A 27,285-nucleotide genomic window follows, 5' to 3' on the forward strand; every position below is an offset into this window, starting at 1 on the left:
TTCCCACCTGACCAGAGATAAGATGGTAGCAGATGAGATGCTACATCTAGATCAGGCATAACCACATCCCCCAACATTGGGTGTCAGAGTCCTGATAAACACAGTAGAGGAAAGAGTGTCAGCCTGCACAGGAAGGGGAAGTGTGGTGTAGTAAGAAAGTGTCCAAAGGTGAGAAGTGCAGTTGCTGAGACAGCTGGAGTTTGGCAAGTGTGGTAGAGTAATCTGGCCACTAACCAAGGCCTGCAGTGTTTTAGGAGTAATACCAGAGTTGTGTCAAGAAGTTTATTAGGAGACTATGCATTAATATTTATTAATGTGATTCTGTGATGCCTGGCTTAAAGGAAACAGTGCTTAGGTCCATAACTGTCTGCTCAATAGTTGCGCTCAGAATGTTACTGGCAATGCAGCTGAAAGTCATGGGCAGGCAGCAGTTAGTGGCCACGAAAAAAAGTTTTTCAACCCCCCCCCCCCGTTCGGCGCGAGACAACCCCGATGCAGGGGTTAAAAAAGAACACCGGACAGCGCTTACCTGAATCCCCGCGCTCCGGTGACTTCTTACTTACCGGCTGAAGATGGCCGCCGGCATCTTCTCCCTCGGTGGACCGCAGGGCTTCTGTGCGGTCCATTGCCGATTCCAGCCTCCTGATTGGCTGGAATCGGCACGTGACGGGGCGGAGCTACACGGAGGCGGCATCCTGCACGAGCGGCCCCATTGAGAAAAGAAGACCCGGACTGCGCAAGCGCGTCTAATTTGGCCATTAGACGCCGAAAATTAGACGGGCTCCATGGAAACGAGGACGCTAGCAACGGAGCAGGTAAGTGAAAAACTTCTTATAACTTCTGTATGGCTCATAATTAATGCACAATGTACATTACAAAGTGCATTAATATGGCCATACAGAAGTGTATAGACCCACTTGCTGCCGCGGGACAACCCCTTTAACCTTTCCACCAAGGCTCATGGAGCTTCAGCTATGTCCCTTTCCATTTGTGCAGGGCACCAAGTAGCGCCATACGCACATCAAAGGCCTCTACCCAACCAAACAGATTTCTACTCTGCACTAATAACGAACAAGAACCTGCAAACAGCTATCTGTAGACAAGTGTCTTTTGGAAAAAAAAAAACTTGCTTGGTTTATATCCTTAAATCATGTTTCAAAGCCCATCAAAAGGTAGGATATTGACTTTCAGGAAAACTACTTTCCAATAGGTGGTGCTGCAGTTGCATTATTCCATCTCCTATTTGCATAGAAGATGACTTGGTCTCATTGACTATCCTTGCCTTCTTTCATGGAGAAGAGAGTGATTAGACCTTCACTCTGGTGGAAGCACTGACCTCATTCCAGATGCATCTTCAGAGTGGGAGATGTCTCCGATGTAAGAGGGGTAATGTTATGAGCATGCCGCCTATGTGTGTTTTTAGTGTTCATTTTACAGTATTTATGTGCCTTTTCCTTAAAGGTTATATAGCTAAGAGATGTGGCACATAGTGGTTCTTGCAATAGGAGGATATAAGGGGAAGGTGATGTCCAGCAGCTACAAAGTTTTACGAGGACTTGTCAAAAGTGTTCCACGACCAGCTAACTCCTAGCATCAAGCTCAGAGGGACGAGAGCTAGCCTTGTACCGTGTGCCCCGTCAGGTCTAGCGAAAGAGCATTCCATTGTTTGTGTGATGGACAATAATGCTAAGTTGCACCTGTGATAAATCATATTTCTCCCAACAAGGAGTTGGCATCTTCCGAGCTTATGGAAGACCTATGATAGAGAAGAAATGTTTGGAGACGCCTCTGGAGCCGGGTAAGATGCAAGTTTACCCCCAGCAAGTACCCTCTAGGCCAATCCAAGAACATGTAGTCCCCTGTAAGGCTGCCAGAAGGGGTGTTGTATGGTAGTCCAACTTGATAGGTCTTCTATACCAGGGGTCCCCAACTCCAGTCCTCAGGGACCACCAACAGGTCATGTTTTTAGGATATCCTATGGTAAAAACACCTGTGGCAATGTCTGAGGCACCAACAATAATTACATCACCTGTGTAACACTGAGGAAATCCAGAAAACACGACCTGTTGGCAGTCCCTGAGGACTGGAGTTGGGGAACACTGTTCTATACCATTGATGATTTTCTATCATGCAGTATTATAGTCGTCCTAGTAGTAATCTGAATAGTAAACAACATATCTAGGATTAGGTTTATTAATGCTACATACTGTCACAATCATTGTACTGTCTCCTCAAATAACTGCTCTCCGCTCCCAAACTGGAGATGTGATTAAACAAAGGATTGGTTACACCTTCTTCATGTCATGATTAAGATGTCATTTTTGGCCACTAACACTGGACACTCCCTATATACAGCTCACAAGGAGTAATTGTATGAAGAAACTGGATTCATTATTGAATATGCTGATGGTACAGAATATAGATGTAGAGTCGCTGACAGCTACAGTGAGTTCACATGGCACTTTTATGAAAAGATGGAGGATATAGGCTCCAGATCAATGTTGTATAGATCGGTGTCCATGAACTATAGCCCTATATTGCACCTCCATACGCCTCCAATTTCTATTGTGGAATTTTCCATCACACTTCATATTGCTTATGCTTCACATACTTCTAAGGATTAATAAAGTTTAGAGATGAGCGAACCTACTCGTTTCGAGTAATTACTCGACCGAGCACCGCGATTTTCGAGTACTTCCGTACTCGGGTGAAAAGATTCGGGGGGTGCCGGGGGGGGCGGGGGAGGCGTGGCGGAGCGGGGGGTAGCAGTGGAGAACAGGGGGGAGCCCTCTCTCTCTCCCTCTCCCCCTCACTCCCCGCTGCAACCCCCCACTCACCCACAGCGCCCCCCGAATCTTTTCGCCCGAGTACGGAAGTACTCGAAAATCGCGGCGCTCGGGTGAAAAAAGGGCGTGGCCGAGTAGGTTCGCTCATCTCTAATAAGGTTACCTCATGGAAACACAATACAGTGACACGCAAAGTGCCTTCTGTTCTGTAGAGAAGCATAACTTGAAGTTTTTGGACCCTTATGCAGGGCCACCACTTTCCATGTGCCATTTATAATCCTGGTGTCTTCAGATGAGGTAGAGGGAGCTTTCAAACATCATAGCTCAGGTGTGGCTGCATCCCTATAGTTATGTCCCTGGCTCCATAATAAATAACTAAGCAGACTTTGAGTATCACCATTCATGCAACAGCTCTATTGGGTGGACCAGGCCTAAGGTTGGTTAAGAAATTACGGCTAAAATTGAACGAAAAGACCTTTGGCCAATATCTAATGGGACCAAGGGAAGAGTGTAAGGATCTATTCACACATATGACATGGTATTTCTTCAAACAGAAGCCACTAGGCAGTGCAAAATCCACTGTATGAGAAATCTAACTGACTTATATTGGGCCTATTAGGGTTCCAAATGGATTCTCCAATAGCATACTGAAATTAATCCCCTCACTGTCCTAGACCACCAGGCATTCATACTTTAACCCTTTCACTCACAAGACCATCAAGGATTCTAACATTAACACCTTCACTTTCCTAGACCATCAGAGGTTTTGACATTAAACTCTTCACTGCTCTAGATCACCATGACCTTACTGATGCTGTGTGACCCTGTATATCTGCAGCCCTGTATAACTGCTTTATAGTTAATTATTAGGAAGCTGTATGTTAACATTTTCATTCATGTAGTTCTATATTGCACAGAGAACAGTGCCCAGGTGCCCAATTGCCTCGCTAACTAGCTACAAAAGCTTAGAGGGAACATTGCCAGCAAAGTTGCATGAGGAGGGAGCTGAACTTTTGCACCAGGGCTCATAAGCCTTTAACTATGCCGTTGCATACATATAACTATTTTAGTTGATGTGCCCTTTATGGGATGTCCATCATCTAGGGTCTTTCTTCCCTCTGATTTGGTTGTCCTAATGCAACCTACATTTCCCATGATGCCTCTGATTCTTCACTTACAGAGGGGGTGGAGTCTCACCACACTGCACTTGCTGTGCTGTGAGTCCAAACTCTCTCATAACTCACACTGCAGAGTCTCAGTGTATCCTATGAGATGCAGCTTCACACTGCAGAGTCTCAGTGTATCCTATGAGATGCAGCTTCACACTGCAGAGTCTCAGTGTATCCTATGAGATGCAGCTTCACACTGCAGATGTCGCGGGTGGTGGTGCAACACAGGGATGAAAAATTACACTGCAAGACTATTGCAATAGCTTTTGTCTACATCTGCTTTGGATATCCCAAATCTTCCAGGAAGAGAAAAATGGAATGCAAGCTGTTAGGTATAATGGGGCTCTACGAGTTTCCATCCTTTTATCATTAAAAATAAAAATGTTGTGCATTATTTTCCAGCTTTCTTGATGGAATCTGTGATACAGTTTCCTAACAGAGTCTCTAGCAGAGATGTGAATAAGATCTTTTGTGACCAAAATAAATTTCCAAAGTGCATCTTTAAATGAAACACAATGGTAGAATATGGTGGCACTAAAAGATCTGCATCTTCTCAGTCACTGTTCTTGTAAGATCTATCTTGATCTTGCCCAAGATGTGAACAAAAGGTGCTCATATGAAAACTGTTCAAGCACCATAGGCTGGGATTCCCCTCTACCCTTTTGAGTGGGCGGTCTAGCTGATTGAGTCGTGGGAGGCACTTCAGAGAGCAAGAGACCCAGCTGTTGTAGGGTCACCATGGTCTCCAGGTCTGTATAGGTGAGAGTGAATGACAGAAAATCCTCATGGTCCTGTTCTGGACAAACCAGTTCGATGTTGGTCCTTGACCGGAAGTAGGCTGAAGGTGTGGCGGTGTATGAGATGCTCAGAGGAAAAGTAGTAAACGATCCTGGGCCAGACATTATAGACTGATTTTTTAATTGACAGTATTTGGGCCAAAAAAATCTGTCAAAATTTCACATGTATACCAGGAACAATATAAATAACAGTTCCCATTTACTTGGAGTAACATGTGTCAGAATAAAGTCTCTGTTGAACAAAAGTCCTCTTTTACTGGCCTTTTAAGGTATTGGGTTTATATCACCGTATTGCCCATTATTTAAGTGTAAATTATTGGGTACTAGTTAGAGAGACTGCATGAAAACCATATTGTAATGTCAAGTCCCCTGACTCATGCTGACTCTTCAGGTGAGGTCACATTGTGAAATTTTCTTGGCAGACAGTTTTTGCAGGGTGGTTTGCCATTGCCTTCCCCAGTCATCTTTTTACTGACCTCGGAAGGATGGAAGGCTAAGTCAACCTTGAACCGGCTACCTAAAGTCCCCTGGTGCAAGCACTGACTCGTGGCTGACTCTGCAGGTGAGGTCACATTGTGACATTTTCTTGGCAGACCGTTTTTGCAGAGTGGTTTGCCATTGCCTTCCCAAGTCATCTTTTTACTGACCTCGGAAGGATGGAAGGCTGAGTCAACCTTGAGCCAGCTACCTGAACCATTCGGGGATTGAACCCACAACCTTCAGGTCGTGAGCGAGAGCTTAGGACTGCATTTCTGCTGCTTTAACACTCTGCATCACATGAGGCTCTTATTAACCCACTTGATTTAGAATCAGTAGGCGAGTATGCTTGATAAGAACAGCCAACTGCTGGTACCTACCACAATCCCAATGAGGGTCTGAAGGTGATCAGATGACTGTCCCAAGTCCCACTCTTAGTACTCCTGGAAAACAGATGATTTTGCTGGGAAAGCCATGGCCATTCTGACCTTTCCCTTGCACTTACTGCTGCAGATGAGATGTAGTATTGCAAGACATAAATGGCCACCTTATAATAACAGGTAGGCAGAAAGTCCACCCGGATGTCAACTGCTCTTATTGAGTGGTTTTTCATTTTGGAACATAGAGGGGAAACCCTACTTTGCTCTATGACATACAGATGCCCTAACAGGTAGCCCATCTTAGGTAGCACACCCCATTTAATAAGGTACAAGATGTAAGTTGTTGGGCACCATAGGAACCTAAGGCTCTACTATCATCCCATGGGACAACAGATATCTGTATGGGCAAGATACACAATGGCATACCAGCCAAGCAAATATCCATATGCATTCTCTATGTAAATATTATCATGTATGGAGCATCTGTTCTGGGTTATTATCTTGGCCAACTTGAGACACATTGCTGCATATATTACTGCTGGAGGACATCATTAAATGACAATCATCTATACCCTGATGCAATTAGTGATGATGGAAATATTTATTGCTAAATAGCTGACAGCTGGAAATGATTCTCTGATCTAACACAAATCTAAGACTGTTTAGACACGCTGTTGAGTCATAGCCATACGTGGTGTCGGGGAGCAGAGAAAACCACAACCTATCTGCCCCTGAGATCTCATATATCCTATGGCATTAACAATGTGACTCAAAGGGATGGATCTGCCATTTCTTCAAAACCACCGGCATCTCAACTCTGCCAAATGTACCACAATGCTGGTGTCAGCAAGACAAGATCATACAAGAAATATTGATTTGGAAATACAAAGTGCACCTCAATGAGATCGGAGCTATGGGACCTCAGTAATTTGTTGTGGCATGGATTCCACTGGGTGTTTAAAATGTTCCGCAGAAATAATGGCCCATGCGGACAAGACGCTTCTTAAAGTTGCCACTGTGTACATACATTACTGATCCTGAGTTACATCCTGCATTATACTCCAGAGCTGCACTCACTATTCTGCTGGTGGAGCCTCTGTGTGCATACATTACTTAACCTGTAGCTATCCTGAGTTACAGTCTGTATTATGCACCAGAGCTGCGCTCACAATTCTGCTGGTGGTTATTGGCAACATTCAAAAAGCTGGTTGTCAGACTGATTGCTAACAACTTAACTAATCTCCTATAATGCTAGTGAACAGGTGTTTTATCTTAAATCAGCTTACTGTACAGTGCCTGATGTAAGGAAGTCACTTCCCAGAATGGAAATTATCAGAAGACGTTCTATGCGCCATTGAGTCAGCGAGGAATGATGGCTGATTTTGGCTCTGAATGGTGCAGAATTGTGAATGAAGCTCTGAACTATTTAATTCTAGCTAAACAAAAGAAATATCAATAGGTGCTCCCTGAAGAAAGTCATAGAGGTAGACCTATACCCAAAAGTCTGCTTCTCAAAGAAGAGTACATTTTGGGATTTTAGAAGTATGGATGTTGGGTAGGCAGTATTTACATCAAAGTAAGGGAGCAACAAGAATTATAAAGTCAGACCATGCAGCCCTTACTGGGCCCTTGGAGACAGGAGGTCCAACCCAAGTTGGCTGTATCATGTATTGTAATTGGTATTGAAAGCCTGTGCAAGGATGCCCTCTTCACAGGTCCTACAAGCAAGGGTGTGAGGATACAAGCCTAAGGAACATGAACAGCCAACAAATTCCTCCTGTCTCGGGTATTTAGGGTCATTTACATTTACACATCTACTGTATGTACACTACTGCATGGAAGGTACATGGAGTGTACTAGAGACGTTGTCTGAAAATTGCAAAGAAGGTATCACACTACCTCAGTTTAGCCACATTTAGGTGAAGCAGACCCTTTCTTATAACCTCAGACAACTCTTGTAATCCTTTACAACTAAATAGTGGTTACTGTTGTCTGACTCATTTTAGTTCTATATGTGGTTTGCTATTCGGCATGTTATAGAGGTGCACATCTCGTCACACTATTATAGCTGTGTTTTGTCTTGATGACTTGTGCTCATTGTTGATGCATGCTCATTGGCTCTCAGGCTCTTCAATGGCCAGCACACAATAAGGTACTTGCTCCCCAGCCAATCTTCAATAAGACCAGGCTTCGCTGAGCAATTAGTTTCCTATGGTTCCAGTTCTGTGCAAAGGAGTATTTCTGTACAGTCTTCCCCGAGACTGACTCGACTTGGTATTTGACTATCTGTCAGCTTTCAGCCCCAACCATCTATGAGAAAACTCTTTCTGCTCCAACCTTTTGCCCACTTACTGTTACAAGAGAATGCATGTCTGATTACACTTTCCATCTTCTACTTTGGTACCATGCATTGGAATATTCCTACTACTTTGAGGATAGTGACCGGGGAATGTCCTGTAGCAAGGTCCAGATCCTTTAACAGGGGTTAATGGGTGAAAACCTGGAAATATGCTCCTCAGTTTAGCCCAGGCCAAATCCATTGCAACCCCGAGGGTCTAAATCTCTCTAGTTAGGCCTTGTGACACTCTAAGAGGGCTTTACTAGGCTCCATATTTTTATGGATGCTTTGCATTGTAATAGCCTGATCTTATTATGTTGTGCCTTTTCATGGAGTTTTGAACCATTGTGTTACGAACTGAAGTGTTGGCATGTCAATTATAGACTTCCCTATTGATAAGAAAATGTTTTTTTGTTTGCATATAACTTTGCCTTTAAATTTTGGTAAATCTAGGTGTTGGGTGAAATGGCATAATGGTGTAGAGCTATAGTTAAGGTAGGTGGTACCTCCCATAGCCAAGCAACCCTTCCCTGGAGCTTGGAAAGTTCCGCCGCGGAGTGACAGAAGTAGTGAGTGACGCAGCAGATATTAGTCCCAGGAGAAGGTGAAGCGCTATACTCTTGAGGGTTTTTCTTGCATCTTAAGAACTGAGCATGGCTACACAGAACATCTAACTTAGCCACATACAGAGCAGCATATCCATGCTAGAAGCTAAATATTGCTGAAGACCTTACACCATTCAGTTACGAAGTGCAGTACCGGATGCTCATCTGTCAGAAAGGGAATACAATTGCTGGTATACAAAGTTTTATCAAGCAAAAACAACGGCATAGTCTGCCCACGGTCATATACTGACTCATTGCTGGACACCCACCGAGGCCTGCAACTGGACCATCTCTCAGCACTTAAAAGGAGACCTCACGGAAGGAGAGGAGACTCCCTTCTCACAAGGACTAGGTCCTGTAATATATGAAATGGATCTAGAACATCGAAAGCTGTCAGATATGTGAGGCCAGCCTACAGTGGCTACGCACACTTGACAAACTTTATGTACTGTGATAAGCATATGTGACTTGTGATTAGGTGTTGATATGTACGCCGGTAATGTGAGGCTAACATGATGTATTGCTTATGCGGGGGTTAATGCTGTGTATGTACCTGTATGGCAGGGCACTTCATGGAGGCGCAACGCATAATAGAGAAGCTATAGTATGGAAGTGATGTAACTCTATTTGGATGTAGCTTTCGCACCTACGGTGCATGGAGCCCTTAAGCAGTCCGAGCTCCGAATTTATGTGTAAATGAGAGATTCTATGGATTATGTGCAGATGGTACCTACGGTGTCTTGAGGCTGCAATATTAGAGTATGCCATGGACCTCTGGAAATGGAGTGTGCAGTATTAGTTTTGAAGGAGGACAGAAACCAGAAAGTTGGAAATGCCTTGCCATTCCGAGAGTGGAATGCTGGTTAAAATTTATACAATGTTCAAGTAATGCGCCATTCCATTGAGCGGAAATATTTAATAAGTTTCTTTTCAGTAAAATTATATTTTACAAAAAATCTGTCTGCCGCCTCTGTCTGTCTGCTTCTGCGCCATCGTGAACCTGTTGTTGTATCACCACCCGCAACAAATGTACACCATCATATTTATGGGCAGGAAGGTCATCAGAAGTGGCAGCATTCCCCTTTTACTGTATGATAGTCCATAGAATATGCCCTGTGACTGGATATCCAATAATATAGCTGGAAACATAGCTTGTGTGGCGCAGAGTGTTAAGGCAGCAGTATGCAGTCCTAAGCTCTCGCTCATGACCTGAAGGTTGCGAGTTCAAACCCACATAGTTCAGGTAGCCGGCTCAAGGTTGACTTAGCCTTCCATCCTCACGAGGTCATGAAAACTAGTCCCCAGCTTGCTGGGGGCTAATAGATAAAATTACCTGAACGTGCTGCGGAATAAGTTGGTCCTATACAAATAAACAAGTCCCTTCCCCTTCCTTATCCTCAGGTATAGTAGTAGGTGAAGCTGCTCTTGCAAGAGAGAAACCATCCAGATTACAACAAACATGTGTAGTGTACCTTTTTACACAAGGAACTCAAAGCTTTTCTTGGAAACTCCAATTGTTGTTATGCAAGGAGTTGTCGAGCTGGTTGATCAGTTGCCATTATATAGGCTCTCATCCTTCAACACCTATTAGGATCAATTTTATAGGAAACCAATTAACCTCTCAGTAAATTTTTGAAGTGTGGGAGGAGACCAGAGAACTCAAAAAGAAACCCACACAAGCACAAGTAGAACATACAAACTTCATGCAGATGTAGTCCTTCCTCAGATTGAAACCCAGAACCCCAGCACTACAAGGCAACAGTGTTAACGAATGACCCACCATATCGGCCTAAAAGCCCCATTATGGCTCTTAGACAAAAAATGCACATCTGACAAAAAGTTACTTAGTTCTGTAATTCGTTCCTAATAAGAAAGCTGAAGATATACATCTGCATTTTATAGATGAGTTTGTACTAGGTATTACAGAGCTCACACGAAGTCTCAGGGGTCTTGAGGGAACCAAACCAAGGTTTTACAAAAGAAAATCAGAGATTTGGGTGTAGAAATTCCTTGAGGTTGATGCAACATGATTAATACTCCTCCTGCTGCCAAAAACACACCTGCGGAGAACCTCTCCCTTATTGTATTCAGTTTTGCTAATGCCTGTCAACTCTTCCTTAACATGGGAAGATGGATCGGGTGAACAAGAGCTTCAGGGTAAACGAAGTCCTACGGTACAGCAGAGCACTCATCGTTCTCAGAGCTACTGTTCATTTTGCAACTGTACTATGATAAAAGAAAATGGATCAGTATTTCACCAGACGAAAGCAAAATCAAATTAACAGACGTAGTCATCTGATGAGAATGGTGGTCCATTATTGTGAAGGCATTTCAGCAACGTCTGGGATTTGGTGTCTCCAGATGATTTCATACTATATAACAGTTTAGATATAAAGGACAAGCACTTTAATTTAGATATCAGGAGAAGTGGCCCCACAACATAACAAAAATGGGCCCTTTTCTGGTACTCTCTGTTTAACCACCTCCATCCCATAATAAGATAGACTATTCTCCATCACCATTAGGCTAATTTCATATAGGTGAGTGCGATAGCAGGCCGTTGGGAGGGCTTTTAAATATTTCCTATGTCCTGTGATAGAAGAGTTTGGTCATTAGTATTCCAAGCCTAATTTCACATAAGGCTTGAAGATGTTTGCAAGACACCACAATTCTGTTGCAAAATTTTGGATCACTTTTGGTGGGTATGCTGTGCCATACGGTGTGGAAAGGAGAAGCTACCTACTCTTTTATGATGGTACTATAGTTGAAGCGGTAATAACTAGTACTGTTATGGTGCTTTATGATGTTATTTGGCTCCAATAAGTGAGGTAGAAGGATGTGGAGGAGCTATGACTACTTTGCCTAGTGTCCTACTGCTTGACTTAGGTAAGAAAAGCCATGTGGTGATGGTTTCTGAAGATGGTGAAGTGCCTAACAGCCGTCCCATGGACTACTGACCAACTATCGGTCCTCTACTTTGCACAGGAGCGATAGTAATTCAATGAATGGAGGCGGAATGTTCTACTCACCTCCATTCACCATAAACAGGAGTCACTGAAATATTGAGCGGCTCCTGTTTACACGGACTGACAGTTGCTTGGTTTTTACTTTTGCTAAAAACCAAGCGACTTCGACAGGTGAGCAATTTCTCGCTCAGTGCCCTGTCGGTAGCCACATGTACATTTATGATCATCACCCAAATTTGGTATTTCCAGCGAGAATTCAGGAGATAATTGCCCATGTAAAGGTACCTTAAGATCTTCTTCTCCCTGCCTTGGGCCTTTAGAAATTCTACCAATGTCAACAGGAGAAGTCCATCTCTGAATATATATTTATGGCAGCTTATTGTGCATATGAGACTTATGAGTTGAGTTGTCTACTTTGTTTGGATGACTGTGGGATTTGTCAGCGTTTAGCAAGTTTTGCAGTCATTACTGGCTGAATCATACTGCAACACAATGGCCCCATTGATGGTAGACTAACCACAGTGAACCCAAGTGAAGGTTAGAAACAAGGAAAGACCGGCTTAGGATGGGCTGAGAGAGTAAAATGTTCTGCAGGAACATTCAATGAGGAAGACAAAACTATTCACATAAATGGAAGGTTATTTATCATCAAAGCAAGCGGGTTTCTGGCACACAGGGTGCGCTCACAGAGTCGGACATACACTGGATGATGCCTGGTGTAGTACCAACTCATGGCACCTTCCATATGTTGTAATATGGACCATCTGAGGTGCCTGGTCAGAGTTGCAAAACCCTACAGGTGAATTCGCAGAGGTGATTTTCATTTTTGTGCCCTCATTTCCATCGGATGAAAAAATACGCGTCATGCTCTATTTTCGTGTGCACCTGCGCACCCGAGGCCACATGGGAATCTATGGGATATGCAAATGCACACTTGTCCCGAACTAAATCGCACTCTGAACCAGCATGATTTTGCGGCGATTAATTGTTAACACCAGGTAATAATTAGGCTGGCCCGCCTACTAAGTCAGCTGGCCCGCCTTTTGTCAATAGGTTTGTGCACATTATCTGATATAGCATGCACAGTTCACCCACGTGGAAAAAAATAAAACATGTTCTATTTATCTGTGCATTTGCACACCAAAGATCCCAGAGAAGTCAATGGAGGATGTGCAAATGCATGTGCTATGCAACACGGGATGCGCAATACGCTACGCAAGTCCGCGGGAAAATGAATACGTCTAGAAGTTATTAGGACATTTAAATCGGGGCGTAATCATCTGCTGCACATAAATGAACGTGCCCTTCGAGCGCAAAAAGTACACTGAAATGTGCGGATACTTGCACAAAAAAGACTTGTTCGTAGCACAAATACGTTACACTGAGGCACGTGCAAAGACGCTTACGCCCATGTGAAGCCGCCCTTAAGAGTGTGGTATCGGTCCAAGTTCCTTAGGCCAATATCGCACTCTCCCATGTGATTGCACCCTAAGGCCAGCACATGCATGGTCACTAGCCCTTCTTTTAATGGCACAGCAGGCATGCTGGATTGTCCGGACACAATGACATCTATGATACGAAAAAATCCTGTTCAAGGTTGTCCAAAATAGTGTAAGTTGGAGCAAGGGAAGTCACGCTTACCACATGTCTAGCAAAAGTGTGCATGTATGTTGAGTATATCTAGTTAACGACTTCGCCTTTGTTATAACATGCGCCCCATTAGGGTATATCAATGTCATAAAGAGGGATCTCTGAAAGAAGGAAAGTAAAACTGCTGAAAGATAAGGACATGTAGCATGATACCATAAAAATGTTGCGTGCAGCTTTGGATGTGAATAGAGTATATGCTCTAACAGGATCGCTTATTTTGATGCTTGGTCTTTCCTGGTTCAAGTGGTTCTGGGATCAGGACCTGCAATAGTTAATTCTTCTACTCCTCATTCAATAGGACAACCATTATTCATGTGCATCCTCTAATTTATGAAGAATGTGAAAAGAGATGAAAGCATCAAATTATCTGATTACGACTCTTAGGAACAGCCAGAAGGCAAATACGAGACTGTAAGTCGTGCTCATCCTTGTAATCCGAAAAAAAACAAAATGAGATTCAGGTTCAATAGACACCTTGGCTTGATGTAGGTGTCTCTCTGCCAGCTCCACAAATTTGGTAAGGCCATTATACAATGCCAGCAGTTGTCAGGGCATGCAGAAAGTTGTAGTTGTGCCACGTCTGGGGTGCCATAGGTTGGGGATGCCCAATGAAGACTATGGACTCTAGACGTAAACAAGAAAGTGGTGGTCTGAGATGCAGCGATCACGGGGGTGATGGAGAGGATGAGGTGGGGACAATAGGAGAAACTCTCATCTTGGGGAGTAGTGCGAATATAGACAGAACCGTTTGACAGGCGTGATGGTAATTGACGTGGATAATCAGCTGCAGCTGAACCCGTCAGGTGGAATCATGGCCTGTGTGGTGGCACATTCACTGACCACCAGCTTGTAGACGAGGCACCATGTAGATGTAAGCTGGGGAAAATGGCCCTCTCTTAGTTCTGTGCAGCCAGATGATCTTTTTCCTCTGAGCAGCAGCTTTTGTAGGGCTACATGAATCATTCTTCTCCTGCCTCTGTCTTCTCCCCTCTGAAGCTCCAAACCGCTACTATCGCCCATCTGTACCTCTGCAATACAGTTACTTAGTTCTGCTACTGTATTTATTTTACAAGCTTAGTTCTGGTATTGTATCTATGCACTAAGCTTGGTTCTGGTGCTGTATCTATGCTTGGTTCTGGTATTATATCTATGTTCTGAGGTGTGTTTATGCTGTATTCATGTTATGAGCTTGCTTTAAGTGTTGTACTTATGTACTGAGATGGGTTTGTGCTGTATTTATGTTATCACTTAGTTCGTGTGCTGTGTTTATGCTATGAGCTTGGTTCTGGTGCTGTATTCATATTATGAGCTTAGTACTGGTATTATATCTATGCACTAGAGGTGCGTTTATGCGGCATTCCTGTAATGAGCTTGGTTTAGGTATTGTATTTACGTACTAAGATGGGTTTGTGTTGAATTTGTGTTATGAGCCTGGATTGATTGCTGTATTTATCAGTGCAATATAAATATTGTTTTTTTTTCTTATTATTTGGGGAGGCCAAAAAAAGTCCACACAGGGTACCAACTAACCTAAGGTCAGAACAGGCCAAGATAGTGTTGGCACTGCTGCATAGGAGTTAACCAGAGGACATAATAAATGGGTGCCGATTCCTTTCATATTTATGTCACCCTGATGAAGATACCAGTGTGGCATTGAAACGTGTTGAAATGAAGAACACTTTACCGCAAGCTTGGATCTTGGAATTTCTGCCAACCACAATTGGTCTCCTAGCATTGCCATAACAGTAGTATTTTGACATTGCACTGTATAGCATAGATTACTTTATGTATGGAGCTGTATGGTTACTATGTGTTGGTATTTGAGCATTGCATGGTGGTATTTAGTTATATACTGTAAGGCGCTGATAACACTATATAGTGTAGTTATAGTGTGTTTATCTTGCACTGTATAGCGCTATGGAAGAAGTGTAGCAGTAGATCCTATATAGTGCACAAATACTATAAGGCCTTATGATCATGGGTCAAGTCCTGTATCGATGCCTACTCTACTAAAACAAGAAGAGTGCCCAAGAGAGAACCATGTGTATAAACCTATATTAGAGCCTTGGTCTTAGCAGACAGAACCATGAAGGCCAGGAGCAGACACCAACAATAGATGAGCCCCTTGTTTGGATGATACTGAGTTGCTAGCCATAGACTACCACATTCATTGCTATTCAGAGAATGAGACATAGATGGGAATGAGGGTTGCCCCTTACAAGTGATCTGATAGACTGTAGGAAGCACTATTCCTGGTGGCCCTTAGGGCCCCTATACTGCTGCACAGTTTGCTCATATTATATGTCCACCCGCATTAAATCAGCCCAGCTAATATTTAATAAAGTGTTACTGATGAAACGTTCCAGGACCAGCGACATCACTGAGAGACCAGTTTACTGAGATAGATCCATGGAAAATCCATAGACTCCTTATTGTTGCATTCATTTAATTCTTTAGTGATGTCATTGGATGTAGGCAAATTATTGAGTGTTCTCATGAAAAGTAAGTAGATAAGACCCCACAATGGTGCTCCTCAGCACAGGTAGTATTCAGAACCTACGGGGTTGTTTGTTTTGGATATTCTCTTTTTGTTAGAAGGGTTCCTCAGGGATAAGCTGTTACCTGAACCCTGAGTCATCAGATGTCATCTGCAGGGGAACCCAGCAGCAAGTGTGCAGTTTTCCTGTAGCACCTCCTCAGGAGTATTGCCGCATTGCATGATATCTATTGAAATCAATGGGCTGTCTGTGTAATGCATGGATGTGTTGGTCCTACAGAGAGGGAGGTAACTACTCATTCCTCTGGCTAAGTGATGAAGATGTTGAATTCAGACCCCTTTTCTACATATATAGGTAGTAATAAATGACCACTAAAGTGATCCTCCAATTCCTAGACAAAATTTTGCCCTTCTTTATTCCCATACAGTTACTGCTTCCCTGTGATCCAAGATGGCCATGCCGCTTCTTAGACTAGCCAATGCATATTATGAATCAGTAGTCTAAAGCAATTCCCTGCTACTGGGATTGGCCAGCTCTGCTCATGTGAGAAGCGCTGGCCAATCAGAAAGCAGCATGCAGCACCTGATTACCAATACACAATGAGGCCATTACAGATCTGCGAAGCGGGGTCCCAGGAACCAGTGGATCAGCGGCTAGGCAGCAGGCAATATAACTACTTCGCCCCTGGAGGGTCTCAATTGGGCTAAATTCACAAGGCAGGGTCCAAGTCAAATTTTTCTACAAGGATTCTATCTAAAATCCATGGCAGAAATCCATAGCTGATTTCTACTGTGGATTTGTACTTACGTTTGCAAATGATCTGCATGCAGATTTATGCCCCTTTCGATGGGCATAGCTGCATCTATCACTTCTTTTCTTTCTGTAAGTGGATTTCAAATCCACTTGCTGCAAAAAATTGCACCATATAGATTATAATGCGGATTCCCCTTTGTTGTGAGTTTAATGCAGAATCCCTGTGGATTCCCTGCAGATTCCATGTCAATCAGTGGCAAAAAATCTGCACAGACTCTGCAGTAAAAAATCCACAGTAGCAAATCCCCACCAAATGGTGCAGATTTTGACACGGATTGTATTGTGGATTTGCTGTGGATTTCACTCCTTCATTTGCAAATCCACAGTGCAGGTCAACGTATGTTGCAGATTTTCTTTGCAGAGTGTGAACACAATTTCCAAACTCCCATCCACTAGGCTTGTACTGTAAATGCTACAGCTTTCTCACCCCTAAGGGCGCCCACCCACTGGCGATTTTTTTTCCCTGCGAAATTCGTAGCATTTTTTTCTCTGCAGGGGTCTATGGGACTTGTAATGTTAAAATCGCGATCGCACAAAATCGCAATTTACCGCGAAATCGCGATTTTGCGCGATCGCGATTTTAACATTACAAGTCCCATAGACCCCTGCAGAGAAAAAAATGCTGCGAATTTCGCAGGGAAAAAAAATCGCCAGTGGGTGGGCGCCCTAATTCTGTTGCAGAAAATCAGCAGCATTTCTGACACGTCAACTTACCGAAAGCAGCACCTACCCTGCAAGTGCTCTCGTAAACTGAATTACTATTTAGATTGCATGAGCTAATTCTGCTCTCTGCTGAATTATTGATGTGGGTGGATTGATCCCGCAGAAGAGTTCAGAGAGATGTCATTCTCTGATATGTACCTGCAGGAATCCTCCCTGACTAAATTATAGGTTTGTGAAGATAAACAGAAGAAAAAAAAACATTGACTGTGAAAGTCGTATCAACTGTATCCAAGAAGGAAAATAATACCAAAAAAAAATACAAGTGTAATCAATTTATGATTGGCATGTATCTCACTCTTGGCAGACACGTAAGTGAATATTAATTAAGTTCTGAAAGGTGACACCCATTGAGAAGTATTTATAAGGAGAGTAAGTGGGGGTGCAGGTTATGCTCCTGCAGTACTAGAACAGGCTGTGTTAGTCACTCGTTCATTGGCTTGAGATCTTCTACTACTTGTAGACATGGCTTTTCACTCATCATCATCATCTTCGTACAGGGCATCATCTGGGTCTGTAGGTGGTGGAAGGGGAGTTGGCTCTAAGAATTCTGTGTCTTTTTCTAAATATGCTTCTTCCAGCGGAGCAGGGGGAAATTATGGAGGAAATTTTGGTGGAAATTTTGGTGGAAATGCTGGTTTCTGCCAGGTTGGAGACTTTGCTGCTGGAAACCTAGGTGCTGGTTTTGATGGTGGTTTTGGTGGTGCAAGTGGAGCTGGCTTTGGTGGTGGTGCTGGCTTTGGTGGTGGAGCTGGCTTTGGTGGTGGAGCTGGCTTCGGTGGTGGAGCTGGCTTCGGTGGTGGAGCTGGCTTTGGAGGTGGTATGAACCAAGGAGGATTTGTAGATGGTCTGCTTTCTGGCAATGAAAAGATGACCATGCAGAATCTAAATGACCGTTTGGCCAACTATCTGGAGAAAGTGCGCAACTTGGAAGAAGCTAATGCAGAGTTGGAGAAGAAGATTCGTGAATGGTATGATAAGCAGAGCCCCGTTACCAAGGAAGCAGACTACAGCCATTACTATAAGACCATCGAAGATCTTCGTGCTCAGGTAGGGTTCCTAGTTCACCTCTACTATATAACTGTCTGCTATGTGCACAATGTACTGATCATGCAAATTTGACACTGTACATCCTTACACATTGAAGCTTAGTATCTTAGGAACACATTTACTTTCCAGAATAGGGTCAGTAACAGAATAGGTCCTAGGTGATCTCTTACACTGCAATGTAGAGGTTAAACAAAGAGGTCTAGTGATTATGATTTAATTCTTGTAATTAATAATTATACTCTGAGCTATTAACATTTTTGGTGCCGCTATTGCAACATGCAAAATTTCAGTGTCAATCTCTATTGGGTCTTGAGGAGCAAAATAACAAACCCTACTTTAGTATGAGCTACCATAGGCACTTGCATATACTGGGTCCCTTCCCACGTTATTCGAGAGTCTCACTGTTGACTAAGTCATCACCAGTATACCGTTCTGTAATCAAGTGCAAAGATTATAGGCATCATTTAACAAACCCTCGAAGGAATGAAGTTCAAGTGTGTATATATAAAAAAGAGTTCACGCCTCTGTAGAGATCATCTGCTGTCAGTTTGCAACAAGATAGAACAGAGCCTAATTTGGCAGACAAGATTTTGTACCTTTCAAAGAGTACAAATGAGTCTATTGTGAAACTATGCCTTGCGGGATACAGTGTCAAACACACCTTGTTACAATGCCTTGTGATTGTACTCTGCCAAGTACGGTGCAAGGAGACGGCGTACTTAGAAAAGTGGGAACCCATAGCAAAACTTGAAATTAGACTGCTTTCTTGGTGCTGGTTGACACCGGCACTCCCGAAGAGCTTTAGCGACCCTTAGATCATTTTGACTCTTCCTTGTTTGCAGAGTTACAATGTCTCTTCTGGTTCATGTCAACAATTTGGAAGGGCATGACCTCTTGCCCTCTACGGGTCCGATAGGAGCTACAGGGTGGTACTTACACCATTGGGGATGTCTGCACCTTATATTTATTAGAATAGTACAGAAGGTTTGTGGGTGTATAATTAAAACATGTTTATTGTAAAGTAAATAGTGGGTACTAACGGAGTATTGAATGATCATTCTAGGGGGCGCCAAGAATTTACTCTGCCCTAACTGGGTTAGTTAGATAGAAGGCAAAGGCACAGAGCTCAATATTTGCTCTGTGTACTATAAAGTCTAGCTACAACTCTAGTCTACATCCTCCATAATACTCATCTAGTATAGCTGGGCATACTGTATGTCCTGATATCAGGAGCTACAATTGTAATATACAAATACTCTTTATATAGGGTTAAAACAAATGCGTTATAAAATATATGATCAGGCTTCAGGTTTTCTGTGCATCATTGCACAAAATCAGGCCGTTCGTGTCACAACCCATCCCTTATTTCCTTGAAGGGGTTTTCCCATGATTTAAAATTGCTTCCCAACCACTCGGTCCTTCCTGATGGCTGCTGACCAGAACATGTGACTGTGGCAGCCAATCAGAGGCTATAGAAGGTCACTGCTGTGGCCAGTGATTGGCTGCAATACGAGTCACATGTCCTGGTCAGTAGTAACCAGGAAGGACAGAGCGGTTGTAAAGCAGTTTTGAGTCATGGGAAATAAAGGAATCTAGATACATCAGTACCTGGAGAACTGAATGATTCCAAGTAAAGCTCATTGCAGACATATGATTTTACTTATCTTAACCATATTTTGATACAGAAAGTTTTTTTTATTACACCTTCTGTTTCATGCAGTTATGAAATAGGGATTACATGGTTGTCCTACCAAAAATTACATAACTCAGGAATAATTCTATAAAGTTTCAAGACTAAAAGAGTACACACATATCTGATGTGATCTCATATAAAGCCTGGTGAGAAGAGGTCGTCTGCCATAATCACATAGAAATACATTGGGTTTGTGTTTTTATTTCTCTTACTGATAGCTTCAATAATGTAACACTGATGATATAATATGTGTGCCTTATGTGACAACATGCTTACTCAAGGTTATTATATAACATGCTACAGATCCTTGCTGCCAGTACTGAGAACCACAAAGTGGTCTTAGCCATTGACAACACAAGACTCACCACCGATGACTTCAGACTCAAGTAAGTATTGTAGCTTCCTTCCAATGTGGTAGAAGACTATTTCTTTGTATAGAAAAAGGCAAGACATATTACTGAAGACTCATTTCTTAAAAAGTATGTGCCCTCCTAGAAAATTATGTGCCCCTGAAAAGTATGTAGTGCCCAAAAGTGTATGCCCCCCAAAAACTGTTCTCCTGAAAAGCTGTGCACCCAAACCCGTGCACACCCAAAATCGCAAATGCCTTCTAAAAAGTAGGTGCCCATCAAAAACGTGTGCCCCAAAAAAGTATGCCCCCGAAAAACTGTTCTACCGAAAAATTGTGCCCCCAAAACAGTACTTGCCCTCTAAAAATAGGTGCCCATCAAAACTGTGTGCCCTGAAAAAGTATGCAACTTTGAAAAGTATACGCCCCTGAAAAGTATGTGCCCCATATGAAAAGCATCCTTTTTAATATGGTAGAAGACTAGTCCTTTATATGCTAGTATAAAAGGCAAGGCGTATTGCTGATTGCTTACTTAAAAATGTATGTGGCCTCTCAGAAAAACATGTGCCTCCTGGAAAATTCTGTGCCTCTTAAATGTATGCACCTACCGTGAAGTGTGGGCTCACAAAAAAACTGTGCCACCAGAAAAAGTATATGCTTTTCAAAATGTGTGCTCCAAAAAGTATGTGTCCCCGAAAATGCATATGCCTCCGGAAAAGTATGTGTCCCATAAAAAAGTATGTGCTCCATGAAAAGCATGTGTCCCCCAAAAATATGTGCTTCCCAAAAACTACATGCCTCTCAAAAAGTTTGTGTCACCCATGAAAAGTGTGTGCCATGAAAAGCATGTGCTCCCCAGAAGGTACATGCCCCTGAAACGTATCTATCCTCTGAAACATTCGTGCCCCGCATCTGAAAAGTATGTGCCTGCACAGAAATGTACGCCAGGTCCCATCTAAAATACTATTTTGGTATATTTTATGTCACTTAGTGGCATAAATTGTACATAAATGTACCGGTCTGGGAGTGGCCACACCCACTTCCAACAAGCCACGTTCCCTTTTGAGAAAGTAGCGGATGGTAGTACAGACTACCCAAAATTGTAACAATTTTAGGCAACATTTTGTGACATTTTTATACCACATAAACTGGTGTAAAAACTTCCATGACCATCCCCTATTGTATACAAAGAAATCTTTTAAAGCCGATGACTGGTACATAATTGTATATAATCGATGCATGCTAAGAAACAATAAAGTGAAAGAAAAAATAACCCCCCCCCCAAAAAAAACGTAAAAGTTATAAATCCATAAGAAAAGCAAAAAACTATAAAACAATTGGGGCTCCATGTATCCTGCAGATGCATTTTTTGTATTGTAATGTTTCATAAAAAATGAAAGAAAGAACTGAAAACGGTCTTCAGGAGCACAAGAGGCTTTATTGCTAGTAGTAGACATAAAAGACAAAGCTGGTGAAACCAAGTATAAATCTATTACATGTTTAGTACAAAAACATTACTTTAAGCCATAAATACTGATATCTCTACTCAGTCTGTACAACACCAATTGTTTGCAGGTATGAGAATGAGCTGGCTCTCCGCCAGAGCGTGGAAGCTGATATCAATGGCCTCCGCAGAGTCCTGGATGATCTGACCTTGTCTAAGGCCGACTTTGAGAGCCAAATTGAAAGCCTCACCGAAGAACTGGCCTACCTGAAGAAGAACCATGAGGAGGTGAGATACCAAGGCATTAGTAAATGTAGATAATGGACTTCAGTAGACCAAATTATGGAATTTATGGAATTATCTTGTAGGAAATGAAGGGAATGCAAAGCCAAGTCAGCGGAAACGTCAACGTGGAGATGAATGCTGCTCCTGGTATTGATCTGAGCAAGGTTCTAGCTGACATGAGAGCTGATTATGAGAAGATGGCTGCTAAATATCAGCAAGAAGCTGAAGAAAGGTTCCAGGCACAGGTGAGTTTGGAGAACTATAAACACCACCTAGATTGTATGGTGACCATGTTCTATCTCTTTCAACAACTTTTGAATGAATGATCATTTGTTCAGTAATAGAGATGAGCGAACGTGTTCTTAACGAACACTTACGCACCCGAACACCGGCTTTTCCGAGGACTTCCGTGTTCGCGCGTAAGTATTCGGGGGGCGCCGGGGGGCGGGGAGAGGCGCGGCAGCGCGGGCGGCAGCAGCGGGGAACAGGGGGGAGCCCTCTCTCTCTCCCTCTCCCCCCCACTCCCCGCCGCAACCCCCCGCGCTGCCACGGCGACCCCCGAACTTTTTTCGCCCGAACACGGAATTCCTCGCGAAGTTCGGTGTCCGGGCGAAAAGGGGCGGAGCCGAACACGTTCGCTCATCTCTATTCAGTAACTGTTTCTCCAGCTCACCTATAAACATCAACTTTTGGCTTGGCTAAACATCCACTTGTTTAGGGAATTAAGTCACCATCGGACACCTCTGCTAACGGCTTATCTCTCAGGGAACAAAAGGATAGGGCATTGAAATTCCACATCCCAAGTCCTTCTTTCCCCCCAATATCATCTTTCAGGAGAACATTGAGCTGCCCTTAAACATATCAGAAAGCCACCTGGCTCCACCATTATAAGTGGATTGAGGTGACTAAACTCTGATTTGTATGAGGCCTTAAGACATTGGCTCCTTATGGTTTCAATTAGGAACTGCCTTAAGGATAAAGCCTAAATTTACAATTCTCAGATACATTTTGAGTCATTTTTGGGGTACATTGAAGAGCAATTAGTAAAAGAAGTTCAATTTGAAGATAGTTATCTTCAAAGTCTTTGAGTATTATATTGATATCTCTTCTCCTTATGTTTACTCCCTCTGTGGTCGCCAGATTACTAATAATCTTGTTTTATGTTATTGTATGTTTTAGACTAAAGAACTACAAGTACAGGTTGTCAGCGGAACTCAAGAGGTCCAAACCTCCAAATCAGAAATCACGAACCTGAAGCAAACACTACAGAGTTTGGAGATTGAGTTGCAGTCTCAGCTTAGCATGGTAAGTGATCACACGCAGGGGTGGAGTTGACCTGGAATACATCCTAAATCTATGGTGGCCTGTTAATAGTAAAATCTAAGGGTGTAGCTATGAGGGAGCACAGATAGCAGTTGTATCCAGGACCTGGTGCTTAAGATTGCCTAAAGGCCCCTCTATCACATAATGAGACACCACTATTATAAATGGCACAATGTAGGTGAATGGGTGAATTTTACATTAAGGCTCAAGGAACTTTGGGTTCAGCCATACCACTACCAAAATAATGGGGCCATTGAATACTTACACAGTATATCCCTGTAGAATGATTATATAATACTGCCATGTAGTGCACAAATACAAATAAGTAGTAAGTTAATGGGTTTCCAACAAACTTACACACTGAAGAAGCCATTCTGGAGTTTACTGGCAACCAGAAAAAAATACAGGAGGAAAGGTGAAGAACAGGGTTTAAAAGGGGGTTTCCAGGCCACAATAAAGTTTCTACTATTAATGCTGTCATAGATTATTAAATGGGATTGTCCAGTTGTAAATTATTGATGGCTTACTCAGGACAGATCACCAATAGGAATCGTGGGGTACATAACTTGAGAATGCCAATCAGCTTGTTCATCAAGTTGACATGCTCATGCACTGAGCTGATTTCTGCAGGAAGCAGACAGCTTCATTCCCACTACAGTGGCCAGGCTTGGTATTGCATGCCAAACTCCTATTCATTTCAGTGAGAACTTGGCCTGCAAGCTGGGCCACTGCACTGGGAACAGAGCTGTCTGCATCCCGTATAAATCAGCTCAGTGAACAAGTGCACCAGCCTGGTGAAGAGCTGATTGGCAGTGGTCCTGGTTGGCAGACCTCCCCTCTCTGACCTCCCCCGTTGATCTACTGCTGGTGAGCTGTCTTGAGAATAGCCCCTCAATAGTTTACAACTGTACAATGCATTTAATATTCTCTCTAATATATACTTACAATTAGATATACAGCAACCTGCTCGTTCTGTGCCAGGTCACGGACACCCTGTCTTTCTTGACACCCACACACATGCACATTTAGCTTGACTGAGGCTGCTGGCCTCCATGCACGCTAAATAATCAGTTGGGCGCATCAAAATCAGCGCGTTTGGCCAATATAGATCTAATGTGCATAGTCTCCCTTTGGCTATGCAGGACTTCGAAGGATGCTATATTGGTTAATATCTTACAATGTGCTCCTCAAAAGACATTGCCATTATAAAAGCATATTCTCTTGGCCAAGAATTTCCATCCTAAATCATCTTTCTCACTTGCAGAAAGCATCTCTAGAGGCCTCCTTGGCAGAAACAGAAGGACGTTATTGTGCACAGTTGTCACAACTCCAAGACGTCATAGGCAATATAGAGTGTGAGCTTCAAGACCTCAGAAGCCAGCTAGAACTCCAGACCAGTGAATACAAGATGTTAATGGATGTTAAGAGCCGCCTAGAACAAGAGATTGCCAAATACAGAGAACTGATGGATGGACAAGATAGCAAGTGAGTCCTAGAGCACAAGGAGCAATTGTTTTGGTGGCGGCATTGGGTCCAACCGCTGGGACCGCCACTGAACCAGAGAAATTGCCGTGGCACATCCCTGAATTTTACCAGTAGAGACCATACATTACTTCAATAGTAACTGCCAGAGATTGCCTCCATTTACTTCTGTGGGACTGCTGGAGATTGCCGAGTGCCTGAACTCAGATATCTCCAGCAGTCCCTCTGAAAAGAAAGGTGCGATGGTGCACATGCATGACCATCATGCCAATGCATGACCACCATGGCAATGAAACTTGAAACAGTCAACCATATAGCAATCTAATGACAACATAAGGTCTGTAGAGGGCAGAATGGGCAATTTCACTTAATCTGATAAAATAGCCCAACAGCCTTGCTCACCTTGTAGGTGACCTTCTACCATCCACTCGTCCACCAATCCCCACCATCATATATGCCCTCCTATACATTACTCTATAATCCGAGATGCTTTCCATTGAAAGTTTACTCTCTGTTGAGCACAAAAATGGAGATTTCCTATAGAAAGAACCTTTCTTTCCCCATATACATTTGATACTAAAGGAAGTTGCAGTTGCATCATTGTACATGTACATCAATGTCACCATACACATGTTTTCTAGGATTCCTGCAGCTGGCGGATCTTCCTCATCTACAGCCAGAAGCGGATCTTCATCAACCACAGTTACTTCATGTAAGTATCATTACATTTTATTTCCATAAAGATAGCAATAATGAAGATATGGAAGATCATGGTCTTGATCATAGGTGCGCCGTAGCTCAAAACGCGTAGGATTTCCTGATTTTAATATTTTGTTATGTGCCCTTCTGAAACTTGTCCATAAGTTGTGTCTAGTTTTGCAGCTTAACTCCATTCACATGATTCAGGTTTATTCACAGGGGCCTAACAATAAGGGATGCAGTTGCCCCCGGGCCCAGGAGCCTTAGGGGGCCCATAAAGCCTCTCTTCTCCATATAGGGAGCCCAGTATTATGGATAAAGCATTTTAGTTGGGAGCCCTGTTATAGATTTTGGATTGGGGCCTTCAAGAGCTGCAATACCAGATATAGCCCATGGACAGCAGTGGAGCTGTTTCTGGAAGCAGTCCAGCCTAAACTCTCCTTTTCTCTACATGTAGAGGAGAGATCTGAGTATATAGCATAAGGATGTACTAACAGTACTCGTTCTTCTCCCTACAGCTACTACAAGAGTCCGCTGAGCCTAAACCCAGAACGCAGCAGCCGTGGCGTTGTGACACAGCCTGTTTTATACTCTATCTCTCCTGTATACCTCCCTTTCTCTGTGTTTCCACTTATACAAGGACACAAGGTGTTTCTAAGGCGTTTATGGTGCTCAATAAATCTGTCTGTTCTGCAAGGTATTCCTGTCTCATGTGTCTCTATACTTTATGTATACTTCTGATGGAAGTCTCTGACATACGCCATACAGTGTAGACCTATAGTGGCATACATCATCTATAGGATCCTGTGATAAAGAAAAAATGGATACCGCGTGGTATACGGTTTTCAACTGGATCTCTCTGTTTGGGATAGCGAAGTTCTCTATGACTGAATCGTTAATAATCAATCATACCATATCCCAAGTTATCCCCTACCGCCCTGTGCCTGTCACTGCGGGGTCACTTATCCCTGCACAGAGACATCAGAACGAATGGAGCCCTGGCCAAGCATGCACGGTCAGCGCTCCATTCATTTCAATGAGGCTGATTGAAATACCCAAATGCTTGCCGCTCCGATATTTCCAGCACCAGCGAGCTTGCGCAACCAGCGCTGCATTCATTCTACTTCCCATTGCAGGAAGTGCAGTAACCCCGCAGAGAGGAGTACGGGGGAAACAGGACCCTCACCGATCAGTAAGCTATCCCCGATCCCATGGATTGGGGATAACTTGTAATTCTTGTACAACCCTTTGAACAGTCCCCCGCCTACCATGTGCCATTTTCACCAGTAACTCATAATATTACTAATGGGTAGGCTGAATAACATTGGTTATCTATAATGTCACCTGTCAGGGGTGGGATATATTAGGCAGCAAGTGAGTAGTCGATTCTGTTAGAAGGAGGTAGAAGGGGGTGCATAAGGATGTGAGCGAATGGGGTCCAATTGTGATGTCTAGACAACAAGGTCAGAGGATCTGCAAAGTGGCAGGCCTTGAGGGGTTTGTGGTATATAGTGGTTAGTACTTACCAAAAGGTGCCCAAGGAGGGACAACCAGTAGCCAGCAACAGGGTCATGGGCAATCAAGGGTCATTGATGGTGTAGGGAGTGATGGCATCTGTCTAGTCCGATCCCACAGTAGAGCAACTGTAGGACAAAGTGCTGAAAAAAGTTCCTATTGGCGATGATGGAAAGGTGGTGAACACACAGGCCATCGCAGCTTACTGTATAGTCATACACCAGTCTGAGTGCCCATCTGGCCTAT

At 43.2% G+C, this 27,285-nt stretch overlaps 1 protein-coding gene across 1 annotated transcript; it reads left to right on the top strand.

The window, feature by feature from the left end:
- Positions 1-17,582: 17,582 nt before the first annotated feature.
- On the top strand, positions 17,583-26,224 carry LOC136587615 (keratin, type I cytoskeletal 13-like). The gene is made up of 8 exons (XM_066586311.1): positions 17,583-18,249; positions 20,246-20,328; positions 21,867-22,023; positions 22,104-22,265; positions 23,200-23,325; positions 24,608-24,828; positions 25,467-25,537; positions 26,043-26,224. Exons 1-8 carry the CDS (start codon positions 17,665-17,667, stop codon positions 26,060-26,062), a joined length of 1,425 nt encoding a protein of 474 aa, XP_066442408.1. The 5' UTR covers positions 17,583-17,664; the 3' UTR covers positions 26,063-26,224.
- The last annotated feature ends 1,061 nt before the right edge of the window (positions 26,225-27,285 follow it).

This window comes from Eleutherodactylus coqui, chromosome 13 (genome assembly GCF_035609145.1).
Source record: "Eleutherodactylus coqui strain aEleCoq1 chromosome 13, aEleCoq1.hap1, whole genome shotgun sequence".
Taxonomy (NCBI): Eukaryota; Metazoa; Chordata; class Amphibia; order Anura; family Eleutherodactylidae; genus Eleutherodactylus; species Eleutherodactylus coqui.

Coding starts and splice junctions, on each gene's coding strand:
- LOC136587615 (XM_066586311.1), top strand. CDS start 17,665: ATGGCTTTTCACTCATCATCATCATCTTCGTACAGGGCATCATCTGGG. Junction 18,250..20,245: donor TCGAAGATCTTCGTGCTCAG/GTAGGGTTCCTA, acceptor AACATGCTACAG/ATCCTTGCTGCCAGTACTGA. Junction 22,024..22,103: donor TGAAGAAGAACCATGAGGAG/GTGAGATACCAA, acceptor ATTATCTTGTAG/GAAATGAAGGGAATGCAAAG.